This window comes from Scyliorhinus torazame, chromosome 12 (genome assembly GCF_047496885.1).
Source record: "Scyliorhinus torazame isolate Kashiwa2021f chromosome 12, sScyTor2.1, whole genome shotgun sequence".
NCBI lineage: Eukaryota > Metazoa > Chordata > Chondrichthyes > Carcharhiniformes > Scyliorhinidae > Scyliorhinus > Scyliorhinus torazame.
This window is the reverse complement of record NC_092718.1, coordinates 201,013,286-201,039,735: the sequence shown is the minus strand read 5'-3', so window position 1 is coordinate 201,039,735 and position 26,450 is coordinate 201,013,286. Positions and strand designations below refer to the sequence as shown.

General features: G+C 48.9%; 1 protein-coding gene across 1 annotated transcript in view; it reads right to left on the bottom strand.

The window, feature by feature from the left end:
* The window catches only part of tlcd1 (TLC domain containing 1), a 62,496-nt gene extending 39,183 nt beyond the window's left edge, over positions 1-23,313 (bottom strand). Inside the window, exon 1 of the mRNA XM_072469660.1 lies at positions 22,968-23,313. Within this exon, the coding sequence (XP_072325761.1) occupies positions 22,968-23,167 (200 nt within the window). The 5' untranslated portion in view covers positions 23,168-23,313. The remainder of the gene's footprint in view (positions 1-22,967) is intronic.
* Between the last annotated feature and the right edge of the window lie 3,137 nt (positions 23,314-26,450).

Below are 26,450 nucleotides of genomic sequence, written 5' to 3'. Positions count from 1 at the left end.
TGTGGTTTTTTTTTTTCTTCTCTCTTGATGGAAGATGTTGGGTTGGTTTTTCTGGATGTTTGGTGGGGGTTGTTAAGTTTGGAGAGTATGGTTGAGTGTGGGGGGGGGGGGGGTAAGAGGGGAATCAGTGGGGGGTAGGTTACAAGGTGCCATGGGCGGGGGCTACCAGGCTAGCTGGACCGACTAGTTCACAGAAGCGGGAAGGGCAGTGGTGGGTGAGCAGGTGGTTAGTGTGTTGATGGGGGTTGGGGTTGCTATTCTGTGGGAGGTGGGTGCCCCCCCCATCAAGCTGATCCCATGGTGCCCCCCCGACCAAGCTGATCACATGGAACGTGAGAGAGGGTTGAATGGGCCAGTCAGGAGGGCCCATGTGTTCGTGCATTTAAAAAGCTTAAAGGCGGCCATGGCAATAATACAGGAGACACACCAGAGGGTGGCAGATCAGACTAGGCTGAGGAAAGGTATTCCATTCGGGGCTAGATTCCAAAGCAACGGGGGTGCTGATTTTGATAAACAAGCGGGTGGCATTTGAAATGGGAAGAATAGTGGCGGACTTAGGGGTGCGGGGGATGTTGGAGGGGATGCTGGTGGTTCTGGTGAACATTTATGCTCCAAACTGGGATGATGTAGAGTTCATGAGGTGGGTACTGGGGAAAATCCCCGATCTGGACTTGCATCGGCTGATTATAGGGGTGGATTTTAATAGGGTTATAAATCCAAGGCTGGATCGGTGGAGCTCGAGGTCAGGGAGGGTGTCTGCGGCAGCGAAGGAGCTAAAGGGGTTTATAAAACATGGGGGTGAGTGGATCTGTGGAGGTTTGGGTGGCCGAGAGCGAAAGAGTACTTATTCTTCTTCCATGTGCACAAAGTGTACTCCCGAATTGACTTCTTTATTATGGATAGGAAATTGCTGGCGGAGGTGGTGGACGTTGAGTACACGGCGATTGTGGTGCATGATCACGCCCCGCAACTTGGTGGACTTGCGGATGAGTAAGGGGGAGGGCGCCAGCGCTCGCAATGGACGTCAGATGTGGAGCTGATGGCAGAGGAAGAGGTGTGTGAGCGGGTGAGGGAGGCCATTCAGAGGTATGTGGAGATAAGCGATACGGGAGAGGTTTCAGCAGCTACGGTGTGGGAGGCGTTGAAGACAGTGGTGAGAGGGGAGTTTATTTTGATACGGACACATGGAGAAGGCAGAACGGGCAGAGATGGATAGGTTAGTGGAGAAAATTCACCAGGTGGACAGGAGGTATTCAGAAGCCATGGAAGCGGGGCTGTTGAAGGAGCGGCAGATGGAGTTTGGGTTGCTATCTACGGGGTAGGCGGTGGGGCAGCTGAGATGTGCAAGAGGGGCGGTGTACGAATATGGGGAGAAAGCTAGCAGGATGCTAGCACACCAGCTGAGGAAGCGGGAGGCGGCGAGGGAGACTGGGAAAGTAAAGGACAAAGGGGGAAATACAGTCTTGGACCCAGTGGGGGTGAACGGGGTGTTCAGGGACTTTTGTAGCTGGCTATACAAGTCTGTACCCCCAACCGGGACAGAGGAGATGAGTCAGTTTTTAGAGGGTGGAAGAAGAGCTGGTGAAGGGCTAGGGGTCCCAATTGGTCTGGTTGAAGTGATGAAGGGGTTGGAGGCGATGCAGTCGGCAAGGCCCCAGGGTTGGAAGGTTACCCAGTGGCGTTCTACTAAAGGTTCTCGGGTTTTTTGGGGCCCCTGTTGGTAAGGGCGTTTAATGAGGCTAGGGAGCGAGGGGTGCTCTCCCTGACGATGTCACTGGCCTCGATTTCTCTCATCCTGAAGCGGGAAAAGGACCCGGAACAATGTGGGTCGTACAGGCCAATCTCCCTTCTAAATGTAGATGGCAAGCTATTGGCCAAGATCTTGGCCTCGAGAATAGAGGGTTGTGTGCCTGGGGTGACAGGGGTTTGTGAAGAGGAGACATTTGGCGGCGAACATTAGAAGACTGTTAAATGTGATAATGATGCCCTTTGAGGGACGAGAGGTGGTCGCCATGGATGCAGAAAAGGCCTTTGATCAGGTGGAGTGGGAATACCTATGGGAGGTCCTGGGGCGGTTGGGGCAGGGTTTTGTGGACTGGGTCCGGTTGCTGTACTAGGCACCTGACGAACCAGGTGAGCTTAGATTATATTAGGCTGGATCGGGGGACGAGGCAGAGACATCCATTCTCCCCACTGCCGTTTGCCTTGGCTATAGAGCCACTGGCGATGGCGTTGAGTGCATCGAAGGACTGGCAGGGGATAGAACCAGGATGGTGGTGGAGCACAGGGTCTCGCGGCGTCCTGCTTTTGCGTATTTCGGATCCATTGGAGGGATTATGGGGATCCTAGAGCAATTCAGCCAGTTTTCGGGGTATAAATTGAATATGGTAAAGCGAGGTCTTTCCTATTCAAGCAATGAGACAGGAGAGGTGATTGGGGGAAATGCCATTCAAGGTGGTGGGAGGGAGCTTTCGGTATTTGGGTATCCAGGTGGCGCGGGAGTGGGAGCAGCTGCACAAGCTGAACCTGGCTCGGATGGTGGAGCAGATGAAGGGGGATTCCAGAAGGTGGGATATGCTCCAGTTGACTCCAGCGGGGAGGGTGGGATATGCTCCCATTGTCACTGGGAGGAGGGTGGGATATGCTCCCATCGTCACTGGCGGGGAGGGTGCAGACAGTGAAGATGACGGTTCTCCTGAGGTTTTTCTTTATATTTCAGAGCCTGCCTATTTTTATTCCCAAGGCTTTCTTTAAGAGGGGGAATGCGGTGATTTCGGGGTGGTTAAAACCCCGCGGGTAAAGAAGGTACTGCTGGCGTTGAGGGGTGGGGGGGGCTGGCCCCACCGAATTTTATAAACTACCTTTGGGCAGCGAACATTGCAATGGTCAGAAAGTGGGTAGTGGGGGAAGGGTCGGTGTGGGAGCGGGTGGAGGCAGCCTCATATGGGGGCACAAGTTTAGGGGCACTGTCAACGGTACCTCTGTCGTTCTCGCCGTCTCGGTACTCCAGAGGCCCGGGAGTAGTGGCTGCCCTGAGGGTGTGGGGTCAGTGATGGAAGAATAGGAGGGTGGAGGGGGCATCGGTATGGGCACCAATTTATGGCAACCACCGGGTTGCACCGGGAGGGCTGGATGGGGGGTTTCGGGGATGGCAGAGAGCTGGGATCGAGCGGTTTGGGGACCTGTTTATTGATGGAGGCTTTCCGTGTTTGGAGGAACTGGTGGAGGAATTGGAGCTGCTCGCTGGGAATGGGTTCCGCTACTTGCAGGCGAGGAACTTTGTGCAGAGGCAGGTTTCGAGCTTTCCGCACCTGCCGCCCCAGGGGGTACAGGGCAAGGTAGCGCCGAAAACGGAATTGGAGGAGGGGAAGGTCTCGGAAATTTATAACAAGCTCATGGAGAGGGAGGGAGGTGGGCCCGCAAATCATGTCCACATGTTTTGGGCATGTCCGAGACTTGGGAGATTCTGGCAATGATTTGCCGATGTCACGTCAAAGGTATTGAAGGTGGACTTCCGGTGACGGCGGGCAGGAGGCAGCCACACAATGGAGGGCTCCCGTTCGGGAACGGCATTTTTGGGGCTTTACGCCCGGTCCCAGGAGGCGGCAAAAGCAGGAAGAAGGCACAGAGGCAGCACAGTAAAGAAAAATGTCGAGGGTGAGCAAAAAAACGGCTGTAAGAAAAACAGCTGACGGTCCGTCGGGGAGTGGAAAGGTCACCAGGGGGTCACCAAGGAAAATGGAGGCTGGAGCACCAGGGCAGGCCGCATTGCTTACAGCTGAAGAAATAACGACGGTGATGGCTGCGGAATTCGAAAGGCAGTTTACAAAATACATGGAGACAATGAGGAAGGAGATGAGGGAGGTTTTGAGTGTGTTGGTGGAGGAGGCGATTTCCCCGGTGACGACGGCGGTGGCGGACGCAGTGGCGGAGGTGCGGGAGCAACGGGAGGCGCTGAAGGAAGTGGAGGAGACATTATTGCAGGACGGTGATCAACTTACCTCGATGGGGAAGGAGATGCGGAAGGTGATGAAGATTAACAAGGATCTGCGAGGAAAAATGGAAGAACTGGAAAACCGATCCAGGCGACAGAATTTGAGGATTGTGGGGCTGCCCGAAGGAGTTGAAGGACCGAGGCCGACTGAGTATTTTGCCGCGATGCTGGTGAAACTATTGGGGGAGGGGGAGGATCCCTCCCGATATGAGCTGGATCGGGCTCATTGGTCGTGGAGGCCTGTACCAAAGGCGAGTGAGCTGCCAAGGGTAGTGACTCTGTGCTTCCGTAGGTACAGTGTGAAGGAGAAGGTCCTGTGCTGGGCCAAGCGGGTGGTGCAGTGGGCTGGAGCTGGTATACGTGTGTACCAGGATTTTACGGTGGAGCTGGCGAGGAGGCGGGCTGCCTTCAACCGGGTGAAGAGGGCACTGTACATTAGCAAGGTGCAGTGCGGCATTGTATATCCAGCGAAGCTGAGGGTGACTTACAAGCTCAAGGACTTTTATTTTGGAATGGCGGAAGCAGCGGTGGAGTTTGCGAAGGCAGAAGGACTGTGGCAGAATTGAGAAATTGAGAAATGGCCATGTGCCGATGTAACCTCATGACTGTATTTTCTTCTTTTTTGTTTCACTGCGTGCGGGTGTATGGGCTAAAGGAGCCAATGTTGTATATACTTGGACAAGGGAAGTGATGGGACTTTCACTCGAAATGAGGGCTCTTTGGGGTGTAGGTGGATATGCGGGGTTTGTGTGCTAAAAGGGGATTTCTGGGCTTTCCAAGGCCGGACAAGGGGGAAAGGACCCGTGCGGGGGCCTCCACGCTGGCCAGTTTAAGCCGGCCAGTGAACGGGAGTGAGGTGGGGGGGAGGGGCTGCGGCCATCGGAGCCTGGCAGAACAGGGTCCGAGTGGTCTAGCCGGGGTGGAAAGTTGGGGGGGGGGGGGGGGGGGGGGGGGGGGGAAGGTTGGGGGGAGGAGTTTTACAAGAGGCAGTGGACAGGAGGAGTTGGAGGGGGGGGGGGGGGTTACAACTCTTGGGTATCATGTACGGTACTCTTTCAGAGGTTGGATGACGTTGAGTGTAGGGGCCGGGGGGGGGGGGGGGGGGGGGGGGGGGGAGTGGACTCTATAGGTTAATAGTGACCATGGGCGGTCCCAGACTTCTTTTTCTCCTTTGTTTTTTGTTGCCACCGTGGGAGGGTTTGTTTTATTGGATGCATATATTGACAGGTGGGCCGTTGGTATTGTTAAGGGGATTGATTTTGTATTTGTTACCGCTTACTGTCTGTGGGTGGGGTGTAACCTTTGAAGGAAAATGTGAAAATGGAGAATAAAAACATTTTTAAAAAAACAAAACGTATTGATGGTACGGGTGGTTCTGAGTCCAGAGATTGCGGTCTTTGGTGTGTCGGAAGACCTGGGAGTCCAGGGGGCGAGAGCAGCTGATGTTTGGGCCTTTGCCTCCCTGGCAGCCCGGAGATGGATCTTATTGGTGTGGAGGGACTCTGAGCCCCCGAAGTCGGGGGTATGGGTTTGTGACATGGCCGGGTTTCATAGGGGGTTGGATGAGGTGAGAAACAGTAGGAAAGTGGGATTGGGAATTTGTGTATGTAAGCCATGTTGGCTGGGTTTGGTTGTTGGTTGGGTGGGTGTAATTTACTTTGTTGTTTTTCCTCTTGAAATTTGTTAAAATTATATATGCCTTAATAAAAATATTTTCTTTTTTAAAAAGAAGAGAAAGGTAGTTAACCTTGTAACTCCAGACCTAAAGCGGAGTAGTAGCTAGATGGAGAAAGTGGAGCATGACAGATGATACCAATGAATACGCAGATATTTTGCAGCAGGTCAAATAAATGTCATTAAAAAGCAAACAAACCACTGGGGTTCACATCAGGAGCAACAGAACCGAAAAACAGAGAAGTTAATGCTAAACTTATAAGAACCTTGGTTAGACCACACTTGGGAGTACGGTGATCAGTTCCAGCCCATATTACAAGAAGGAGAAGCTGTAAAGATTATGTGCTGGAATGATATCAGTACGAAGAGAGAACATCAGGAAAGACTGATCAGGATGAGGCTTTTCTTTCCAGAAGAGAAGAATGAGAGGGTGACCTGACGGCAGATTAAGATTATGAAAGAGGTTGATAAGAAAGAGGCAAAAAAGGTTTCCATTTGAGGACAAGACCAGAACTACGGAGAAGGGTACAGGAGGATAAATCGATACGGTTAGATAGTTGGGAGGAGACGTATGTAAAGAATAAGAATCAGAGAATCCCTACAGTGCAGAAGGAGGCCATTTGGCCCATCGAGTCTGCACCGACCCTCTCAAAGAGCACCCTACCAGACCAACTCCCTGGCGCTAACCAGTGCTAACCACTTGCCACCGTGCTGCCCCATAAGCACCTACGTGGAGCGATTGGGGTAAAAGGCCTATTGCTGCACTGTATTTTTTGTAACTTTGAACTTTGTAAAAAGAATGGAATCAGTTGCTGGATGTAAACTTGAGGACATTAATATCATTTAAAAAATTATTCAAAATAGGTTCAGATAAAAATAATTCTGTCTGACCATTTTCTTTGAGGAAGTGACAATCCCAAATGCAAGAGCTTTCAAAAACATTCAACACACTTCCACAGCAAGTCTGAAGCCTAATAAGATGGCTTTGAGAGGCGAAACTTAAGAATGAGTGAGTAGTTGGCTAAAAGGTAGGAAGTAGAGAATACTTGTTAACACAGTGTTATCAGTGGTGGGAATAACACTGGCCAGAAATTTTCCATCCTAATAATAATCTTTATTGTCGCAAGTAGGCTTACATGAACACTGCAATAAAGTTACTGTGAAAAGCCCCCAGTCGCCACATTCCAGCGCCTGTTCGGGTACACTGAGGGAGAATTCAGAATGGCCAAGTTACCCAACATCACGTCTTTTGGGACTTGTGGGAGGGAACCGGAGCACCCGGAGGAAACCCACGCAGACACGGGGAGAACGTGCAGACTCCACACAGGCAGTGACCCAAGCGGGAATAGAACCTGGGACCCTGCGGCGTGAAGCAACAGTGCTAGCCACTGTGCTACTGTGCCGCCCATGGTCGGTCGAGGCTGAGAATTTCCTGTGCCCATGAAATTCAACGGAGTATTGGCTGGAATGCCAGCTTTTCTGATCTGGCTCCCAATGGGTCCTACCATAGAGGAGACCGGAGAATCCCACCCACTGAGTGGAATGCCCCATGTCTCCACGCTGGCATCCCTGGACTCAAAATTTCAGCTTGTATTCTTCAGATTTGCTTGTGACACCAAATTGTGGAGAGCAGGGTTGATTTTGAAGCAGCCAAGGAGTAACAAAGCAAATTGGTTAAATATTCACCTGTTCCGATGATGCCAGCTTTGAAAATGGTGCTTCTGACATGTCTGCCTTGTTCTTTAACCAAGGTTCTTCCCCCTCCCCCACCCCACCCTACCCCTCCCCTCAAGTCCCCCTCACCCTCACTTTCCACCCCACCAGCCTTTGATTCAAAGAATCATCCTCCGCCATTCCATCAACTTCAACATCACGTCACCATGAAACATATCTTCTACTCAACACTTCCCCCCCCCCCCGGTCAGCATTCCGCAGGGACCGCTCCTTCAGTGGCACCCAGATCCACCCCTCCATTACCCCGACTCCTCAGCCCCTTCCCACGGCACCTTCCCTTGCAACCGCAGAATGTGTCACACTTAGGGGCGGCCTGGTGGCGCAGTGATTAGCACCACTGCCTCATAGCGCCAAGGATCCGGATTCAATCCCAGCCCCGGCTGTCGTGTTTGCCCTTTCTCCCCAGTGTCTAAATGGGTCTCACTTCCACAACCCAAAGATGTGCAGGGTAGGTGGATTTCCAAGCTAAATTGCTCCTTAGTTGAAATAAAAAAAGAATTCGGCACTTTTTTTTTTTTTAAACCCCTGCCCCTTTATCTCCTCCCTCCTCACCATTCAAGGCCTAAACACCCCTTTCAGGTGAAGCAGCATTTCATTTCCACCTCAGGCATTTGCTGCTCCCAATGTGGTCACTAAATGCAGACTGAACGACCACTTTGTGGAACACCTTCACTCAACCTGTTATCATGACCCCAAACTTGTCATTTTAACTCTGAATCTTGCTCCCATGCCCACATGTCCATCTGTGGCCTGCTGCAATGCTCCAGTGAAGCCCAAAGTAAACTAGAGGAGCAGTACCTCATCTTCTGATTAGGCACGTTACAGCCTTCAGGACTCAACATTGAGTTCAACAACTTTAGACTGTGGCCTTTCTCCTCCATCTTGATCTTCTTTTATATCCCAAACATTTTTTGTCCAAATTCAAACCCCCTTCCCCACAGGGCCATCTGACACTTGTTCTTACGTTTTGCTTTCACTGAGCACGGACCTTTATTCTTCCATCAACACATTCAGATATCTTACCTCTGTGCAATTACTAGCACCTTCTCCTGCCATTAATGCTGCCTCTGTCTCGTGACTTACACTTCATTGTCATAATCTGTCCTAGCTCCCTCCCATCACTGACATTCTACTCTGCTGTCGCTGCTCCACTCGTGCAGTATATTATCCAATCACATTTCTCCCTCTCTTTAGCTCTGAAGAAGAGCCAAACGGACTATAAATGTTAAACTTTATTTTCTTTCTGCCAGACCTGCTGGGTTTTTCCAGCATTTTCTGTTTTGGTTAAATATGGGTGAACGAAACTTAGTATGGACAAATGTAAAGCACTGCAGCCAAATAGAAAAGTAAGTGATAAGTGATTTGAAAATAGCTAAGCATCATTTGGCATAGATTTAGAAATGTCAGCCAACTTGACACTCAACTTGTTCAACGACTCTGAAGCGACAACTAACAATGTAAATAAGCTACTGAGCTACAGAGCCCAAAATAATTAGATCAAACGTCAGCTTAAGTAATGATTAATTCTACAATGCTTTGACGAGACTACACTACGTTCTGTGCCCAGTCCTTGCTACTGAGGCAAATAGGAGACACCAGAGGCGTTAACTCTCACCAACTTCTCCAAGGGTCACTTGGGTTTGATGCCCATCTCTCGACCCAATTTAAATGTGCCTTAAACTGAGGGAAAGTTTTTCAGAACACTGTTGCATCAAGACTACCTTACCTGTTGCCCAGTGTAGTACGGCAGCTTTCTGCTCTCTGTTCATATTTCATGATAACCTGCAATGATTGAGAGGGGTGAGGCCTTTGAGAAGACTAACAAATCAGCCTTTCATGGAGCAAAGTTTTATATTTCTCTGGATGGGAACCAGATGAAAACAAGGACTATTTATTAAAATCTCACAGGACACCTGGAGTGGAGTTCATAAGATGACAAACACATTCGTCAGATGACATCATCAGACAAAGTAAAAGATTGAATCACAGAATTGTTGTGGTGCTGGAGGAGGTTATGTGGCCCATCGCGTCTTCTCCAAATGAGTGTCATGGCTTACTGCCATTCCCCTGCCTTTTCCCCCCATACTCTTGCACATTTCCCCTGCCTTTTCCCCCCATACTCTTGCACATTTCCCCTGCCTTTTCCCCCCATACTCTTGCACATTTCCCCTGCCTTTTCCCCCATACTCTTGCACATTGTTTCTACTCAAGTAATCACCTAATGACCTCTTGAATGCTTCAATTAAACCTGCCTCCACCAGAAACACTCACATTGTAAAACTGACAAGGGTTTATAAGTGAAGCAGGCATGCATAGTTTTTGATAAATGTCGAGGAAAGAGTCTAACGTTCGGTAAATATGTAAAGTTCCAGTTATCAAGAGTTAATCATTCAGTGCAGGGTAGGTGGATTGGACACGCCAAATTCCCCCTTAATTGGAAAAAAAAATAATTGGGTACTCTAAATTTATTTTTAAAAGTTAATCATTCAGTGATGCCATGAGTACATTTTTTAAAAGTTCTACGCATATCTGAAAATTAGGAACTTATTACTGGCATGCGTGAAGTTTACCAATGTATTTACAGACCTTTCAAATTTCATCCACACTGACTGCATTTTCTTTATAAATGTAATCTATTTCTGTTGAATGTCACTAACTTCAAATGTTTAAGTGGATTTACAATCTGGTTATTATTTTCCGGCCTTTAAACTGGCTAGCTACTATAAATGCTGTAGTGTCCAAAAAAACCTAGCATTATCCTGGCAAGGAACACAGTCTCTTGGCCTCCAAAGATGCTTAAAATTCCTACTGAATGGGAGCTTTGCCCGATGGGCCCACACAGGGGCTGCAACCTTGGCTATCACTCAGACCCTCAGTTGCTTCAGAAGATTTGGGAGAGGCTGCTTGAAGATTAATATGCCTAAGACTGCCCGCCCTGAAAGTCTGATGCTGCGCCCCAGAGGGACGAGTAAGGTAGAGGATTGGAGAGAATTTGGCTTTTCATCCTCAAAAGGAGGCGACTGAGTGGTGCCCGAGATATTTCAGACCGTAAATGGTGTAGAAAAGGCAAATCTTAAACACTACTTGAAATTATACTTTGACTGTAGAACAAGTCAAGACTAATTAGGGTTCCTATAATTTTCCTTCACATGATCAACTAACGGATTGACATCTGCGCAGGATCATGGAAATAAAACCCATTTTTAAGGAACAGTCCAATGCTATAGTGGAAGAACTGTGGATTTTTAAAAACAGAAGGAGTAGGCCATTCAATCTGTTGCGACTTTTCCTTAGATCATGGCTGATATGATACCTTAACTCCATTTACCTGCCTTTGCTCCATATCACTCTTTACTGAACAAAACTATAGAAATGTAGAAAAGTGAAGATGAACTGAATGGCCTTTATTTTCATATATAGCTTATGAGTAATCATCTCCACTTAAGAAGTTACTTTTAAAAACTGTAGATGGAAGAAATTAGAGGTTTTTCACAGTACGTTCATTGCAGTGTTCATGTAAGCCTACTTGTGACACTAATAAAGATTATTATTATTTTAAAAGAATGAATTCCAAGAAAGTATGGAGAGATTACAATTGTAAGCATTCATTACAATCAGGTTGGGCAAGTTTTTTTTGTCAAAGTAACCAGCAATATGATTCCGATTGTCATTTATTGTCCCTGGAGACAATTCTAAGAATCAACTCTTTGGGTTATCTGCTTGAACATACTGATTAAGACATCTGCTATTAGCAAAACTGGATAAAGCCTGTTTCTAAAGGAAAGCAATTGTGGATTCTTGTTGCTGATAATCAGATTGCTCCTTTCTGCAATTATGATAAAACAATGTGATATTAGGTGTTTTATTGTTGCAATGCTCGATGAAATCCTGGCTGTGAGTCTGCCAACATATAATTATTGATATAGAATAACAGGGGAAACCGGATTTGAAAACTTATTGTGAGGCTCTTAATTTTACTGCTCCTGTCTGATCTGCAACTTGGATTTTTGTCAACTGTTATGACTAGGTCCATTGCTGCCATAGTAACGTGCATTGCAAGGCTCTTCACTGTGTTTACATAAAGAAAGGGCTTGCATTTTAACACCTATCACATCGTCAGGTTGTCCCAGTGTTTCAGTCATAGAAACATTTCAGAAATGTAGTCACTGTAATAATGTAGCAAAACACGACAGCTTTGCTCTTGTATCAATACTGCCACAGGACCTTTCACATCCGGCGTATGGGTCCTGGATTTCACGACTCATTTGAAAGACTGCTTCCATCAGTGCAGCACACCCTCAATGCTACAGTAACGTGTCTGCTGAGATTGTGCGCTCAAAACATTCTAGAGTGAGGCTTGAACTATAACTAAGTAAATAAAAGCAAATTACTGTGGATGCTGGAATCCGAAACAAAAACAGAAAATGCGGGACAATCTGAGCAGGTCTGACAGCATGTGTGGAGAAAGAATGGAGCTAACGTTTCAAGTCTGGATGACCCTTCGTCAAAGCAGAACGATAACTTCCTGGTTCACTTCCTGGTTCACAGGCAAGAGTGCTACCTTTAAGCCAGTGTTGCCACCTCGGTGGCAAGGTTACTCATGAAGGCCCCGCCATCTCAACCTCGCCCGAGGTGTGGTGATCATCAGGTTAAATCACCACCAGTCAGCTCTCTCTCTCAAAAGGGGAAGGCAGCCTATGGTCACCTGGGACTATGGCGACTTACCTTACCTATTGCCAGCTCAGATCATGAGATATGGAATGTTTGAAGGTAAATTATAAGTGACCAATATCTATAAATCAAAGTTTAGGCTGAGAGAATGGAAAGTCTCCTCTCATTGCATGCATGCAAGATAAAGCTTGACAGCTCCAGTCCACCTACCAGTGGGCCCGAATGTTAAGGCACAAAATTACACACAATTTAAAAATGAGAAAAACTCACTGGCATAACATTGGATGTTTCTCAAGAGGTTCCTGGGGTACTTCACTCTTTGTCAGATCAGTGCTATGCAAAATCTCAACATACAAGGTAGATTTTGCTGTGGGAACATTAACTCTCTCCACAGATGCTGTCAAACCTGCTGAGCATTTCCAGCATTTTATGTTTTCATCCCTTTATGGGATGTTGGTTTGGCTGCATTCCGCGCAGTGGTTGGACAAGTACAACATGCGTTGTGCAGTTTAACTTTAAAATTGCATTAGTGCCCTTACGTACGTCATCGGACCCCAATCTGTGTATAGTAATGAAGCTGTTTCCTGGTTTCGGCATGAGTTCTGCCTATTTCCTGGGGGTTTACAGCGAATAATTTTTTAAAAATCTTTTCTTGTCACAAGTGAAATGAAAAAATGAAAATCGCTTATTGTCACAAGTAGGCTTCAAATGAAGTTACTGTGAAACGCCTCTAGTTGCCACATTCCGCCACCTGTTCGGGTAAGCTGGTACGGGAATTGAACCCACGCTGCTGGCCTTGGCATTACAAACCAGCTGTCTAGCCCACTGAATATGAAGGGGAGTTGGAAACTGACAGCGTGTATACAATCACACAAGACTGTCACTGGGCCAAAATCCTGGAACTCCCTCCCTAACAACACTGTGGTGTACCTACACCACCTAGATTGCAGCGGTTCAAGAAGGCAGCTCGAGACAACCTTCTCGAGGGCAATTAGGGATGGACAATGAATACTGGCCTAGCCAGCAAAGCCCATAATATCCCTTGAGTGATTTAAAAAAAAACTTACTGTGCTTCCAAATTAAATATCATCTGTAAATTTGGACACAGAACACTCTATTCTTTCATTTAAATCATCAAATAGACATATCTAATGAGGGCCATTACACATTCCTGGAATACAGCTCTTTTCGCATCTCCAATCAAGAAATGATTACTATCTTCTGTCTCCTATATTTCAACCAATAACCAAATCCATGCCACAAGTTGCCTCCAATTTTGTGCAGTCTTATTTTTGCTAATAATCTCACTCAAGATCTTATCAAATACCTTTTGAAAATACGTATTTTCAATTGACACCTTTCTATCCGCCATGCTAGTAACCACCTGGAGAGTCTCAGCTAGATTAGTCAGATATGACCAACCCCACATAAGTCCATGCTTTGATCAATTCATAAGAGTGGTGAGCATTTGAACAAGTGTGATTAAAAACAGAAAATGATGGAATTACTTAACCGTTCTGGCAGCAACTGCGAAGAAATAAATAAGAAAGAAATAAAGAAGTTAGCGTTTCAATCAATGGCCTTTCATTAGAACAGGAGAAAGTGATAAATGGGAATCTGATGAAAGGTCATCGATCTGAAACATTTGTTTCTCCACAGATGCTGCCTGATCTCTTCAAAGAAGAGATCGTTCAGCCACAGTCAAGGTAGGGCAAACAAATCCAGAGCTCCCTGGACGACAAAAGAGATTGAAATTAAGATAAGGAAGAAAAAGTATGCTTACGACAGATGTCAGGCTGAAAATACAATCGAGAGCCAGGCTGAATATAGAAGGTTCAGAGAAGTATAAAAGCAAACAAAAGAAGCAAAGAGCAAGTATGTAAAGAGACTGGCAAGTAATATTAATTGGGAAATCCCAAAGTCATCTCTAGGCATAGAAATAGTAAAAGGGTGGTAAAAGGAGGAATCGGGACCAAATGAAGGCCAAGGGTATAGCTAAAGGTATTAAGTGAATACTTTGTCTTTACCAAAGAAGAAGATGCTACCTAGGCCAGAGTGAAGGAGGAGGTAATTCAGACACTAGAATGGTTTAAAATTAATAAGCCGGCGGTATTGGATAGACTCTGTACTTCAAATTGATAAGGCACCAGGACCAGATGAGATGCTTCCAAGGATGCCAAGGGAAGTGAAAGTGGAAATTGCAGACATACAGGCCATACTGTTTCAGTCTTCCTTGGGTGCAGGAGTAGCTCCAGAGGACTGGAGAATTGCAAACGTTACACCCTTGTCCAAAAAACGTGTAAAGACAAGCCCAGAAACTACAGGCCATTCAGTTGAATTTTGGCGGTGGGAAAATTCTAGAAACAATAATTAGGGACAATTTTAAGTGTCACATGGGCCAGTGCGAGTTATTCAAAGAAAACTAACATTTATTTGTTCAGTGAAAATCATGTTTTACTAACATACTGGAGTTTTTTTTGAAGAGGTAACAATGAGGGTCGGTGAGGACAATGCTGTTCGGACGACGTGCATGGACTTCCAGAAGGCATTTGAACCATTTCACAACAGACTTATGAGCAGAATTATAATTTGTGGAATAAAAGGGCAAGTAGCAACATGGATACGAAATTGGCTGCCTGACAGGAAACGGCGAGTCATGGGTTAATGGATGTTCCTCGAGCTGGAGGATTGTTTGCAGTGGAGCTCCCCAGGGGTTAGTGTTAGCTTTTCGTGATATGTATCAATGACCTAGACCTTGGTGTACAGAGCACACTTTCAAAGTTTGTGGATGATACAAAATTGAAAGCATTGTGAACGCTGAGGGGGGTAGTGTAGAACTTAAAAAGGGCATGGACAAGTTGGTAGAATGGGGAGACAGTTAGCAGATGAAGGTCAGGGAGAAATGTGAAGTGATTTTGGTAAGAAGAAGAACAGTATAAATCAAGACTACAATTCTCAAGAGTGTGCAGAAGCAGAGGGACCTGGGTGTAAATATGCTAAGTCGTTGAAGGTGACAGGACAGGTTGAGAGAGTCGTTAAAAAAGCATACTGAGGGCAGCACGGTGGCGCAGTGGTTAGCATTGCTGCCTACGGCGCTGAGGACCCGCGTTCAAAACCCGGACCTAGGTCACTGTCCGTTTGGAGTTTGCATATTCTCTCCGTGTCTGCGTGGGTTTCACCCCCACAACCCAAAAGATGTGCAGGACAGGTGGATTGGCCACGCTAAATTGCCCCTTAATTGGAAAAAATAATTGGGTACTCTAAATTCTTTTTTTTTTTTTTTTTTAAATCATACAGTACCCGAAGCTTTCTAAGAACTGGTTTAGCTCAGTGGGCTAAACAGCTGGTTTGTGATGCAGAACTAAGGCCAGCAGCGCGGGTTCAATTCCCGTACCAGCTTACCCAAACGGGCGCCGGAATGTGGTGACCAGGGGATTTTCACAGTAACTTCATACTTGAGACAATAAAAAATTATTATAATAATAGGGGCGTGGAGCACAAGAGCACGGAGGCCATGTTGAACTTGTATAAGACACTAGTTCGGCCTCAGCTGGAGTATTGCTCTCAGTTCTGGGTGCTGGACTTTTTGGAAAAATGTGAAGGCATTGGACAGAGACCAGAAAAGATTCACGGGAATGGTTCCAGGGATGAGGAACTTCAATTATAAAGACAGATTGGAGAGAGACTTCCGCTTGTGACCATGGAGCGATTGGCCACATAAAGGGCTGTTCCTGTTCAAAGTCACAGAAAAGGGCTCTTTTTACCCAGACCCGGGTGGAATTTTGATGAAAAGGCATAGGTGAATTTTAGAGGAGTAGTTTACCCCTGATAAGGTATGTCTTCTGATCACCGGACCCGGCAGAAAACAGTGAGAGGTTTGGCTGGAAAGTTGAAACAGTCTTGTGCTTCACAGACAGTCTCTTCCAGCATGCAGGCAGGGGAGGGGCAAGGTGTAAGGCCCCAGATACAGGAACTGATGACTTTTATCAAGGAGAATTCCACAAACAGAGGAAAGAAATGCATGAGGATCATGCAATGGCCGTTGCAGAAGCTGTGGCACCCCTGAAGAATACTTTGGAGCGGATGGAGAGGTGTTTGGAGATGCAGGGGTCACAGATTCGGGAGATTGAAGGAATGATCTCGGACTACAGCGATCGTGTGGTGGCTCTGGAGGCGGAGATAGGGCTCCCAGGAGACCTTTGTAAGGGCAAAGGTTGAGGAGCAGTACCCTAAGCTTTCTAGGGAAGACAGAACCTGCGAATAGTGGGCCTGCCTGGGAGTGGAAGGTGTGAGTGCCACGAGGTACGTCTCGAGGATGCTGGCAGGACTGGTGGCAGAAGGGGTGCTAGATAAGGCCACTGAAGTGAACCGAGCGCATAGGTCTCGGAGGCAAAAGCCTCGAGCTGGAGAGCCGCCGCGGGCGGTGATCGTGAGACTCCATAAATTTGTGGAGAAAGAGAAAATTCTACGGTGGGCCAGGGAGAAGCGTAGCTGCGACTGGGAGGGAAATAACGTCCGGATTTATCAGGACATCGGAACCGAGTTGGCAAAACGGCGGGCAGGTTTCAACAAGGCCAAGGCGGTGCTGTACCGGCGGCAGATCAGGTTTGGGGTGCTCTACCCGGTGAAATTATGGGTGACGTTCGGAGGCGGGGAGTATTATTTCAAGACCCCAGAAGCGGCCAAAGACTTCATTAAGGAGCATAAACTGGGGGAGAACTGAGTGGACAATGCTTGGGAACCAGGGTGCTGGCACTATGTGATGGTCGGGAGCATGTCTGAAGTGGGTGTAGGGATTGGGGGATTTTTGCCTTTTTTTGTGGGGGGGGGGAGGGGGGGGGGGGCGCTTCTGTTCAATGTTGAGATTGTAAGGAGTTGTAGGGGTGAAAGGTTTACGTGGGGATGGATGTTCCCATCCCCACTCCTGTTTTATGGGACTGTTTGTGTTTAACATCTGTTTGTTTGCTTTTGGAGAAGGCTACCTGGAGTTCAGGAGAAGTCCTTGTTTGGGTGGGGAGGGTAAGGCCAGCAGGAGGCCTTCTTCTTTCAGCTGAGGAGGGGGGGGGGGTTCATTAGGATGTGCCTTTGGGCAGGGGCAGCCACGCTAGCAGGTTATGCAGGTGAACGGAAGTGAGGTGGTGGGGGAGAAGGCAGAGAGAGGTGGTCAGGGGAAAGGGGAAGGGGAAAAGCGGGGGGGGGGGGGGGGGGGGGGATGGTTTCTGCGACACGGCAGGGGGTGAGAGATGACATGGTCAAGGGCGAAGAAAGGGGCCATCTGGGATGGGCTAGGTACAAAGTGGAATTAAAGGGGCAGGAGTTAAGTGGGATGACAGACGGTAGAGGGGATTGGAGGCGCAAGCCTCCGGTAAGGTTGGTAACGTGGAACGTCCGGAGACTGAGTGGGCCGGTTAAAAGATCGCGGGTGTTCGTGCACCTCAGGAGCTTGAAAGCGGAGGTTGTCTTTTTGCAGTAAACACACCTCCGTGTGAAGGACCAGGTTAGGTTAAGGAAGGGGCGGGTTGGGCAGATTTTTCACTCGGGGTTTGATTTGAAATCGAGGGGTGTGGCGATTTTAATGAACAAAAAAATGGGATTCGGGAGTGCGAAGGAGGTGAGGGATCCAGGTGGGAGAAATGAGATTGTGAGTGGGGTATTGGAAGTGGCACCGGTGGTGTTGGTAAATGAGTATGCCCCAAATTGGGATGATGTGGATTTTATGAGGGGGTTGCTGGTAGCAATCCCGGATTTGGCCACGTACCAGTTGATCATGGGAGGAGATTTTAAACTGTGTCCTGGAGCCGAGGGTGGATAGATCGAGCCCCAGGTCGATGGGTCGGGTACAAATGGCAAGGGAGCTGGGGGGGTTTATGGAGAGGATGGGTATGGTGGATCCGTGGTGCTTTCATCAGGGGGAAGGGAGTATTCTTTCTTTTCACACGTGTATAAGGTGTATTCGAGGATTGATTACTTTGTAGTGAGTTGGGAGATTTTGGTTGGGGTGGAGGGGGCAGAGTATGCGGGGATAGTTATCTCGGACCATGCATCCACTGGCTGGTTATTCGGTTCAGTATGGGACGAGAGCAGAGGCCGGGGTGGAGGTTTGACTCGGGGTGTTTGGCGGATGGAGGTTTTTGCGATAAGGTGCGGTTGGCGATTAGGGATTACGTGGAGTTCAATCGGAATGGGGAGGTGTCGGCGGGCATTTTTTGGGAAGCACTGAAAACAGTGGTCCGGGGAGAAATTCTCATTTACGGCTCGTGCGAATAAAGAAAGGAGGGTGGAACATGACCGTCTAATGAGCGAGATAGTGGAGGTGGACAGGGAATATTCGAGGGTGCCCACCGTGGAGGGATTGGCAAGGAGGAAAAAGTTGCAGGGGCAATTTGACAGGCTGACAACGGGGAGGGCGGTAGGGCAACTGCGTAGGGCAAGAGGGGTGCAATACGAGTATGGGGAGAAGGCGAGCCGCATGCTGGTGCACCAGCTACGGAGGCAGGCTGCGTCCAGGGAAATATTGAAGATCCGGACTGGGGATGTGGTGGCAGAGCCAGGGAAGATAAATGAGGCATTTAGAGAGTATTACCAGGGACTTTATGAGGCAGACCGAGGAGGAGAGGAGGGGGACATGGGGTGGTTTCTGGACGAGCTGGAATTTCCCCAGGTGGAGGAAGCAAAGAGGCAGGCGTTGGAGGAGCCCCTGGGGCTGAGAGAGGTGCTGGATAATATCAGGGGTATGAAGTTAGGGAAGGCCCTGACCGGATGGGTACCCGGCAAAATTTTCTAAGGAATTTACGGCGGACCTGGCACCACATCTGTTGGGGGTGTTTAATGAAGCACTGGAGAAGGGGGAGTTGCCGTGGACGATGAAGCAAGCAGTAATCACACTAATCCCCAAAAATGGGAAGGATCTGGTGGAATGTGGGTCGTATAGACCCATATCTCTATTGAACATGGATGTGAAAGTATTGGCTAAGTTGTTGGCGGGGAGGATGGAGGATTGTGTCCCGGGGGTGGTTGCAGAAGATCAAACAGGTTTCGTGAAGGGCAGGTAGCTCGCGAGTAATGTAAGACGGCTGTTGAATGTGGTGATGAATCCGCCGAGAGCTCTGGTACTGGAGGTGATGGTGTCCATGGATACGGAGAAAGCATTTGATTGGGAGAAGTGGCGGTACTTGTTCGAAGGTTTGGGTTTGGGCCGAGATTTATGGCATAGGTGCGGTTGCTGTATGTGGCGCCAAGATGGCTCTCAGGGGGTCGGCAGAGTGGCAGGGGATAATTAGGGGACCGATGGAGCATCAGGTGTCACTCTATGCCGATGACCTCTTGTTGTATGTTTTGGATCCGTTGGAGAGTATGGGAAAGATTATGGGCCTGTTGGGGAGGTTGAGGGTTCTCGGGATACAAGCTAAATGTAGGGAAAAGCGAGGTATTCCCGGTGAATGAGCTGGCACAGCGGGCTAATTTAGGGGGGTGCCATTTACGGTAGTGAGGGATAGGTTTAGGTATTTGGGGATTCAGGTAGCGAGGGAATGGACGGGGCTCCATAAGTGGAACTTAACAAAGCTGGTGGAGGAGGCCAGGGAGGATCTTAAGAGGTGGGATACACTGCACTTAACATTGGCGGGGAGGGTCCAAGTGGTGAAAATAAATATTCTGCCGAGATTCTTGTTTATCTTTCAGGCTCTCCCGATCTTTATACCAAAGGCCTTTTTTCGGAAAATGGACACAATCATCTCTCACTTTGTATGGGCGGGGAAGGTGCCACGGGTGGGGAGGACCCTGCTACAGAGGCAGAGGCAGCAGGAGGGGTTGGCGTTGCCAAACTTGCTTCATTATTATTGGGCGGCGAATGTGAACAAGGTGTGGCTGTGGTGGGAAGGAGAAAGGGTAGAGTGGGTTAGGTTGGAGGAGGAATCCTGTAAGGGGTCTAGTTTGAGGGCTACGGTGATGGCAGCATTGCCAATGGCTCCGCGTAGGTATTCAGGGAGCCCAGTGGTGCAGTCCACGGTGAAGATATGGAATCAGCTTTTAGGGTGTAAGGGATGTCGGTGCTAACACCGCTGTGCGAGAATCATGGGTTTGAGCCGGGGGGGGGGGGATGGATAATGTATACAGGAAGTGGAGGGAAGTGGGCTGGTCAAGGTGAGGGATTTGTATTTGGAGGAAGGGTTTGCCAGTCTGGAGGAGCTAAGGGAGAGGGTAGAGCTACCAAGGGGTAGTGAGTTCAGGTATCTACAGGTTAGGGATTTTGCACGAAAGGTCTGGAAGGGGTTCCCTAGATTGCCGGGATACACCCTGCTGGGGCGACTGCTGCTTCCGGATGTGGAAAGGGAGGGAAGAATTGGGGATATATATAAGTGGCTGGGGGAGCAGGGAGGCGAGCGGGTGGTGAACATCAAGGCAAAATGGGAAGCGAAGTTGGGAATGGAGATTAATTGGGGAGTATGGAGTGAGGCACTGCGAAGGATAAACGGGACCTCATCTTGTGCAAGGATGAGCCTGATACAGTTTAAGGTGGTGCACAGGGTGCATATGACTCGGGCGAGAATGAGTGGGTTCTTTCAGGGGGTAGCAGACGAGTGTGAGCGGGGGGGCCAGCGAATCACGCGCACATGTTTTGGGGTTGTGAAAAATTGGGAAGATTCTGGGCGGGAGTGTTCGCGTTCTTAGCCAGGATAGTGGAGGAGGGAGTGGACGCGGGCCCTTTGGTTGCGATATTTGGGGTTTCAGAGAAGCCGGAGCTCAGAGGGGGGGGGAAGGCCAATGTCATGGTCATTTGGTGATGAGGAGGGGGTGAAAAAGGAGAAAAAATCTGTACAAACTATATAGTTGATTGTTGGGAAGAATGTTTCCTGGGTCTTTATTTGCTGTAACCTACTTTGATACAAGTTTGAATAAAATGAGTTTTAAAAAAAAAGATAAAATTGGAGAAATTAGGATTGTTTGCTTTGGACAAAAGAAGGCGGAGCATAGATTTGATTGTGGCATTCAAAATGATCAGGTGTCCGGACAGAGTAGACGGGGGAATGACTGTTCCCTTCCGTGAAAGGATCATGAACGTGACGGCACAGATTTGAAGTAACGTGCAAAAGATACAAAAAAGTGATACAACTAAAAACTTTTTCGCACAGGTTAAGGTCTGGAATGCACTGCCGGAGTGTGTGATGGAGGCAGGTTCAATCAAGGCATTCAAATGGGTATTAGAATGTTATTTGAAAAGGAAAAATACAGGGTTGTGGGGAGAAGGTGGGAGAATGATACAAAATAAATTGCCCATTTTGAGAACTGAAGCAGACACAATGGCCTCCTGTACTGTAAAAATTCTGTGAACTGATGTTAAACTATAGTTTGTCTGTAGTTATGGGGTGTCCCACTCCCATTCCCCCCACTTGCATAATGGGTGATATTTCTAATGTCCAATTTCCCAATCCAAAAGGTACATTTCCGAAAGGTGGGGAACTTTGGAAAATTACATTTAAAGCATCTGAAATTTTCTCTCATATTCCTAGAAATGGATTTCAATAATCAGATGCACAATTTTCCTTTGGCTAACTCACATTGTCATCTATTTATAAGATAAGAACTAAGAGCAGGAGTAGGCCATCTGGCCCTTCGAGCCTGCTCCGCCATTCAATTGAGAACATGGCTCAATTTGTGGACTCAGCTCCACTTTCCCGCCCGAACACCATAACCCGTTATTCTTCCAAAAACTGTCTATCTTTATCTTGAAAACATTTAATGAAGGAGCCTCAACTGCCTCACTGGGCAAGGAATTCCATAGATTCACAACCCTTTGGGTGAAGAAGTTCCTCCTAAGCTCAGTCCTAAATCTACTTCCCCTTATTTTGAGGCTATGCCCCGAGTTCGCTTTCACCTGCTGTTTATTTTAAGAATGTACCCAAGGGAACATTCCCTTCAAATATTCACACACAGTTCTGGGGACCCTCTGAAAATACTGGTGCATTCCTGAGGTCTCCTTGGAAATACAGTCCTGAGTATCCCTTGAAAAATATTGATTCACCCTAGGAATTCCAGAAAATACCCATCTCCTAACAGTTTCAGCAACCCAAGAATGTAACCCCGACTGTTGAATTTTCAATCTTTGACAGTAAACAGCATCAGAAATATTCTTGTTAATAAGAGTGAACCCCAAATCTGATGACTTGCAAATCAAAGTCTAGTTACCCCTTTGACTGTGCTCAAAGCCCCGTGCGGATCCCTTAGGGTCAGTCTGCTCTAGTTTGAAAACAAACGCTGTAGAATTCAGGGTTTGGACCTACTTTGGAGCCCAGAGGTTGAACCTATTTCAAAGTATGGGGCTGAACCTACTTTGTGGAGTACAAGGGTTGAGCCTACTTTAGGGAGTACAAAATTGAACCGCCTGGTCGAGTATAGGTTTGAACCTACCTTACACTGTATATGGGTTGGACCTACCGAAAACAGCAACACTTTGACATCGCCAAGGTAACCCCACAATCTTTCAGCCAATCAGGATTCAACTTTAATTGAGAGTTTGCCATACTGCAACTGGGGTACTCAAACCTCCTCAGACCCAGTTGGCAGAGAACCCCTGCTACAGTGAAACCATCAGAGTATGTGTTCGTCCTGTTTTACCTTTTAAAAAAGTGACAAAACACGCTCAATAAAGCTCCACTGGTGGTTTAAACAGTGGGACGGTCTGGACGTAACGCTGGAGCGGGGAAACTGCTCTCGTATAAAAGGCAATTTTTACAAGGGTAGCTTGCGGACGCCAATAACACGTCAAGTGGCTGAGATTTTAAATTCGAAAAGGTGCACGAAACACGCTGCCCCTCCCAAACCCCAACCCCATATTTCCAGTCGGCTCCTCTGCCTCTGAAAGTGTGCATGTGGATGGTTGTCTGAAGCCACGTACCACAACAAAGCCCACGGTCCTGTGATTGCCGAGTGCACAAGGGAGACGCTGAGGTTGGTCCATCTCCAAGACTTGGTCCTGTTGCCCTCGACCTGCTTCGGGGGGAGAGTGAAACTGTGCGTCCGCAGGAAGACTCGCAGAGTCTTGAAACTCAAAGCAAAGAAAAGGATGGACAGGAGGGGGTGACTCTGGACAATCATGGCTTTGGGAGGCTGGCGGCGCCCACAGAAGCAGCGCGTTCAATTCCTTGGCGGCGGAAACGCCTCTCCCTCTCTCTCTCTCGCTCTCTCTCCATCCAAGGAAGGGCTGATAGTGTTTGTCCCGATCCCCTGTTGGCGGAGATGGGCCAGCCCACAAATCTTATTTGCTACGGCGATTGTGAGGCGCGTTCAATTGGCGAGGGTGGAGTCGACCTCGTGTACAACAGCGAGCAGAACCCAACAATCCCAGCCAAGTTTGGGGGTTGGTTGGAGGGGGAGGGGGAGGTCACTGCTCTCATTGAAAAATACTAATGTAATGCAACGCCTCCCAGCAAGGTGTTTATTGTGCAGTAAACTGAAGAGTTGCTGTGCTGCAGAGATGTCACAAAAACTTCAGCCTGTGAGACAAATGTGCAAGTGGTTGTATTTAACATTTGAGGTTGTAAAAGGGCAAGACCCCTTTTTAACGCTTGTAGGAGTCTGGGATCTTACACCAGATGACTCCCACTCCCCATGACTTAAATGTTGATAGACGACAAACACACACAGGGTGTGCCATTCGTTCGTGTCGAGGGTTTACAAAGCAAAATACTACAGCTGCTGGATATCGGAACTCCAAACACAAAATGCTGCAAACATCTTGTAGCTCAGACAGCAGCTGTGAGGAGAGGATGTGGAGGTTGATGGACCATCCGGCGGGATCTTGGATTGTACATTGAGGGAATCATTGATGTCACTCGCCACAGGAGCGAATGTTTTAACTTGCTGGACTCTGGTGACATGATGTGGCTCGCTCCACGGGAGGGCTGCTCAGAGAATCAGTCAGGGAGGTCGGATCCCCAATTCATTGTATTCCTCATTTTACAATCGTTAAAATTGGGAATACCAGGTACTGGGAGTGGCAGATATTGGGAACAGCAGTTATTAGGAGTGCCAGGTATTGGGAACGTCAGGTGATGGGAATGCCAGATACTAGGAATGCCAGGTATTGGGAGTGCCTTCTACAAGAAATATGTGGACCTGTTGGGCTCGTTGCTAGTTAGGACCTTCAGGAAGGGGGGGGGCCTTGCCCCCGACGATGTCCCGGGCACTGATCTCCTTGATCCTGAAGCGGGACAAGGATCCCCTGCAGTGTGGGTCCTACAGGCCGATTTTGTTATTAAATGTAGATGCCAAGGTGCTGGTGAAGGACTTAGCCATGAGAATTGAGGATTGTGTGCCGCAGGTGATCCACGAAGACCAGACGGGGTTCGTGAAGGGGAGGCAGTTGAACGCGAATGTGCGGAGGCTCCTGAACGTTATTATGATGCCGGCGAGGGAGGGGGAGGCAGAGATAGTGGTGGCGATGGACGTTGAGAAGGCCTTCGATAGGGTAGAGTGGGGGTACTTGTGGGAGGTGCTGAAGAGGTTCGGGTTTGGGGAGGGGTTTGTCAGGTGGGTTAGGCTGTTGTACGAGGTCCCGATGGCGAGTGTGGCCACGAACAAGAGGAGGTCCGAGTACTTTTGGTTTCATCGAGGGACGAGGCAGGGGTGTCCCCTGTCCCCCCTGCTCTTCGCACTGGCGATTGAACCCCTGACTATGGCACTGAGGGAGTTGAGGAACTGGAGGGGGTTGGTGCGGAGTGGGGAGGAGCATATGGTGTCGCTCTATGCGGACGACTTGCTCCTATATGTGGCGGACCCGGTGGGGGGAATGCCAGAGGTAATGAGGATCCTCAGGGAGTTCGGGGATTTCTCAGGGTACAAGCTCAACATGGGGAAGAGCGAGTTGTTCGTGGTTCACACAGGGGACCAGGAGAGGGGGATTGGCGAGCTCCCACTAAAAAGGACGGAGAGGAGCTTCAGGTATTTGGGGGTCCAGGTGGCCAGGAGCTGGGGGGCCCTGCAAAGACTTAATTTCACGAGGCTGGTGGAGCAAATGGAGGAGGAGTTCAAGAGGTGGGACATGTTGCCGCTGTCCCTGGCGGGTAGGGTGCAGTCAGTTAAGATGACGGTGCTCCCAAGGTTTTTGTTCCTGTTCCAGTGCCTCCGCATGTTTATCCCGAAGGCCTTCTTTAGGCGGGTCAACAGGAGCGTGGCGCGGTTTGTGTGGGCGTGGGGGACTCCGGGGGTGGGAGGGGTATTCCTGGGGTGGGGTAGGGATATGGGGGTGCTGGCGCTGCCCAGCCTCTGTGGGTGCTGCTGGGCCGCCGGTGCGGCGGTGGTGCGCGGGTGGGTGATGGGGGGGGGGAGGGGGGCTGCGTGGAGGAGGCTGGAGACAGTGTCTTGTGGGGGAGCGAGTCTGGGGGCGCTGGCAGCTGGTCTGCTGCCGCTCCCTCTGATGGGGTGTACCGCGGGCCCGGTGGTAGCGGCTACCCTCGTTATCTGGGGGCAATGGGGGGGGGGGGGTTGGGGCCTCGGTGTGGGCCCTGGTGTGGGGGAGCCACCGGTTTGTCCCGGGGCCCCCAGGCGTGGAATCCTGGATCGGCGATGTGGCGGTGTTTGTTAGGTTGGGGAGGGTGAAGTTCGCCTTGGGGGGATCGGTGCGGGGGTTCTTTGGGCGGTGGCGGCCGTTCTTGGACTTCCTGGCAGAGCGGTGGACAATGGTCGGCAGCGGCCCGGGGGGAGGGGGGGGTTCTATTTTATTCTTGTTTATTTACCCTGGGGGATCTGAGGGGGTGTATATATTTGCTATGTTTGCTTTGTGTTAATTCGGGGTGTTAATTTATTATTTTTGCATGGGGGGAGGGGGGCACGGGGGTTGTTTTACTTTGTTCTGTATTTAATTCTATTGTTCCTTTTTCATTCTATTGTTGATATTTTGTGAAAACCCCAAGAAAAATTATTATTTTTAAAAAGGTATTGGGAGTGCCAGGTACAGGGAATGCCAGGTATTGGGAGTACCAGGTACTGGGAATGCCAGATAATGGGAGTGCCAGGTATTGGGAACGCCGAGTACTGGGAGTGCCAGGTACTGGGAGTGCCAGGTACTGGGAGTGCCAGTTACTGGAAATGCCAAGTATTGGGAATGCCAGGCACTGGGAACTCTAGGTAATGGGAGTGCCGGTACTGGGAGTGCCAGATATTAGGACACCAGGTACTTGGAGCGCCAGGTATTGGGAACACCAGGTACTGGGAGTGCCAGGAATTGGGAACACCAGGTACTGAGAGTGCCAGGTACTGGGAGCACCAGGTACTGGGAATGCCAGGTACTGGGAGTGCCAGTTACTGGAAATGCCAAGTATTGGGAATGCCAGGCACTGGGAACGCTAGGTAATGGGAGTGTCGGTACTGGGAGTGCCAG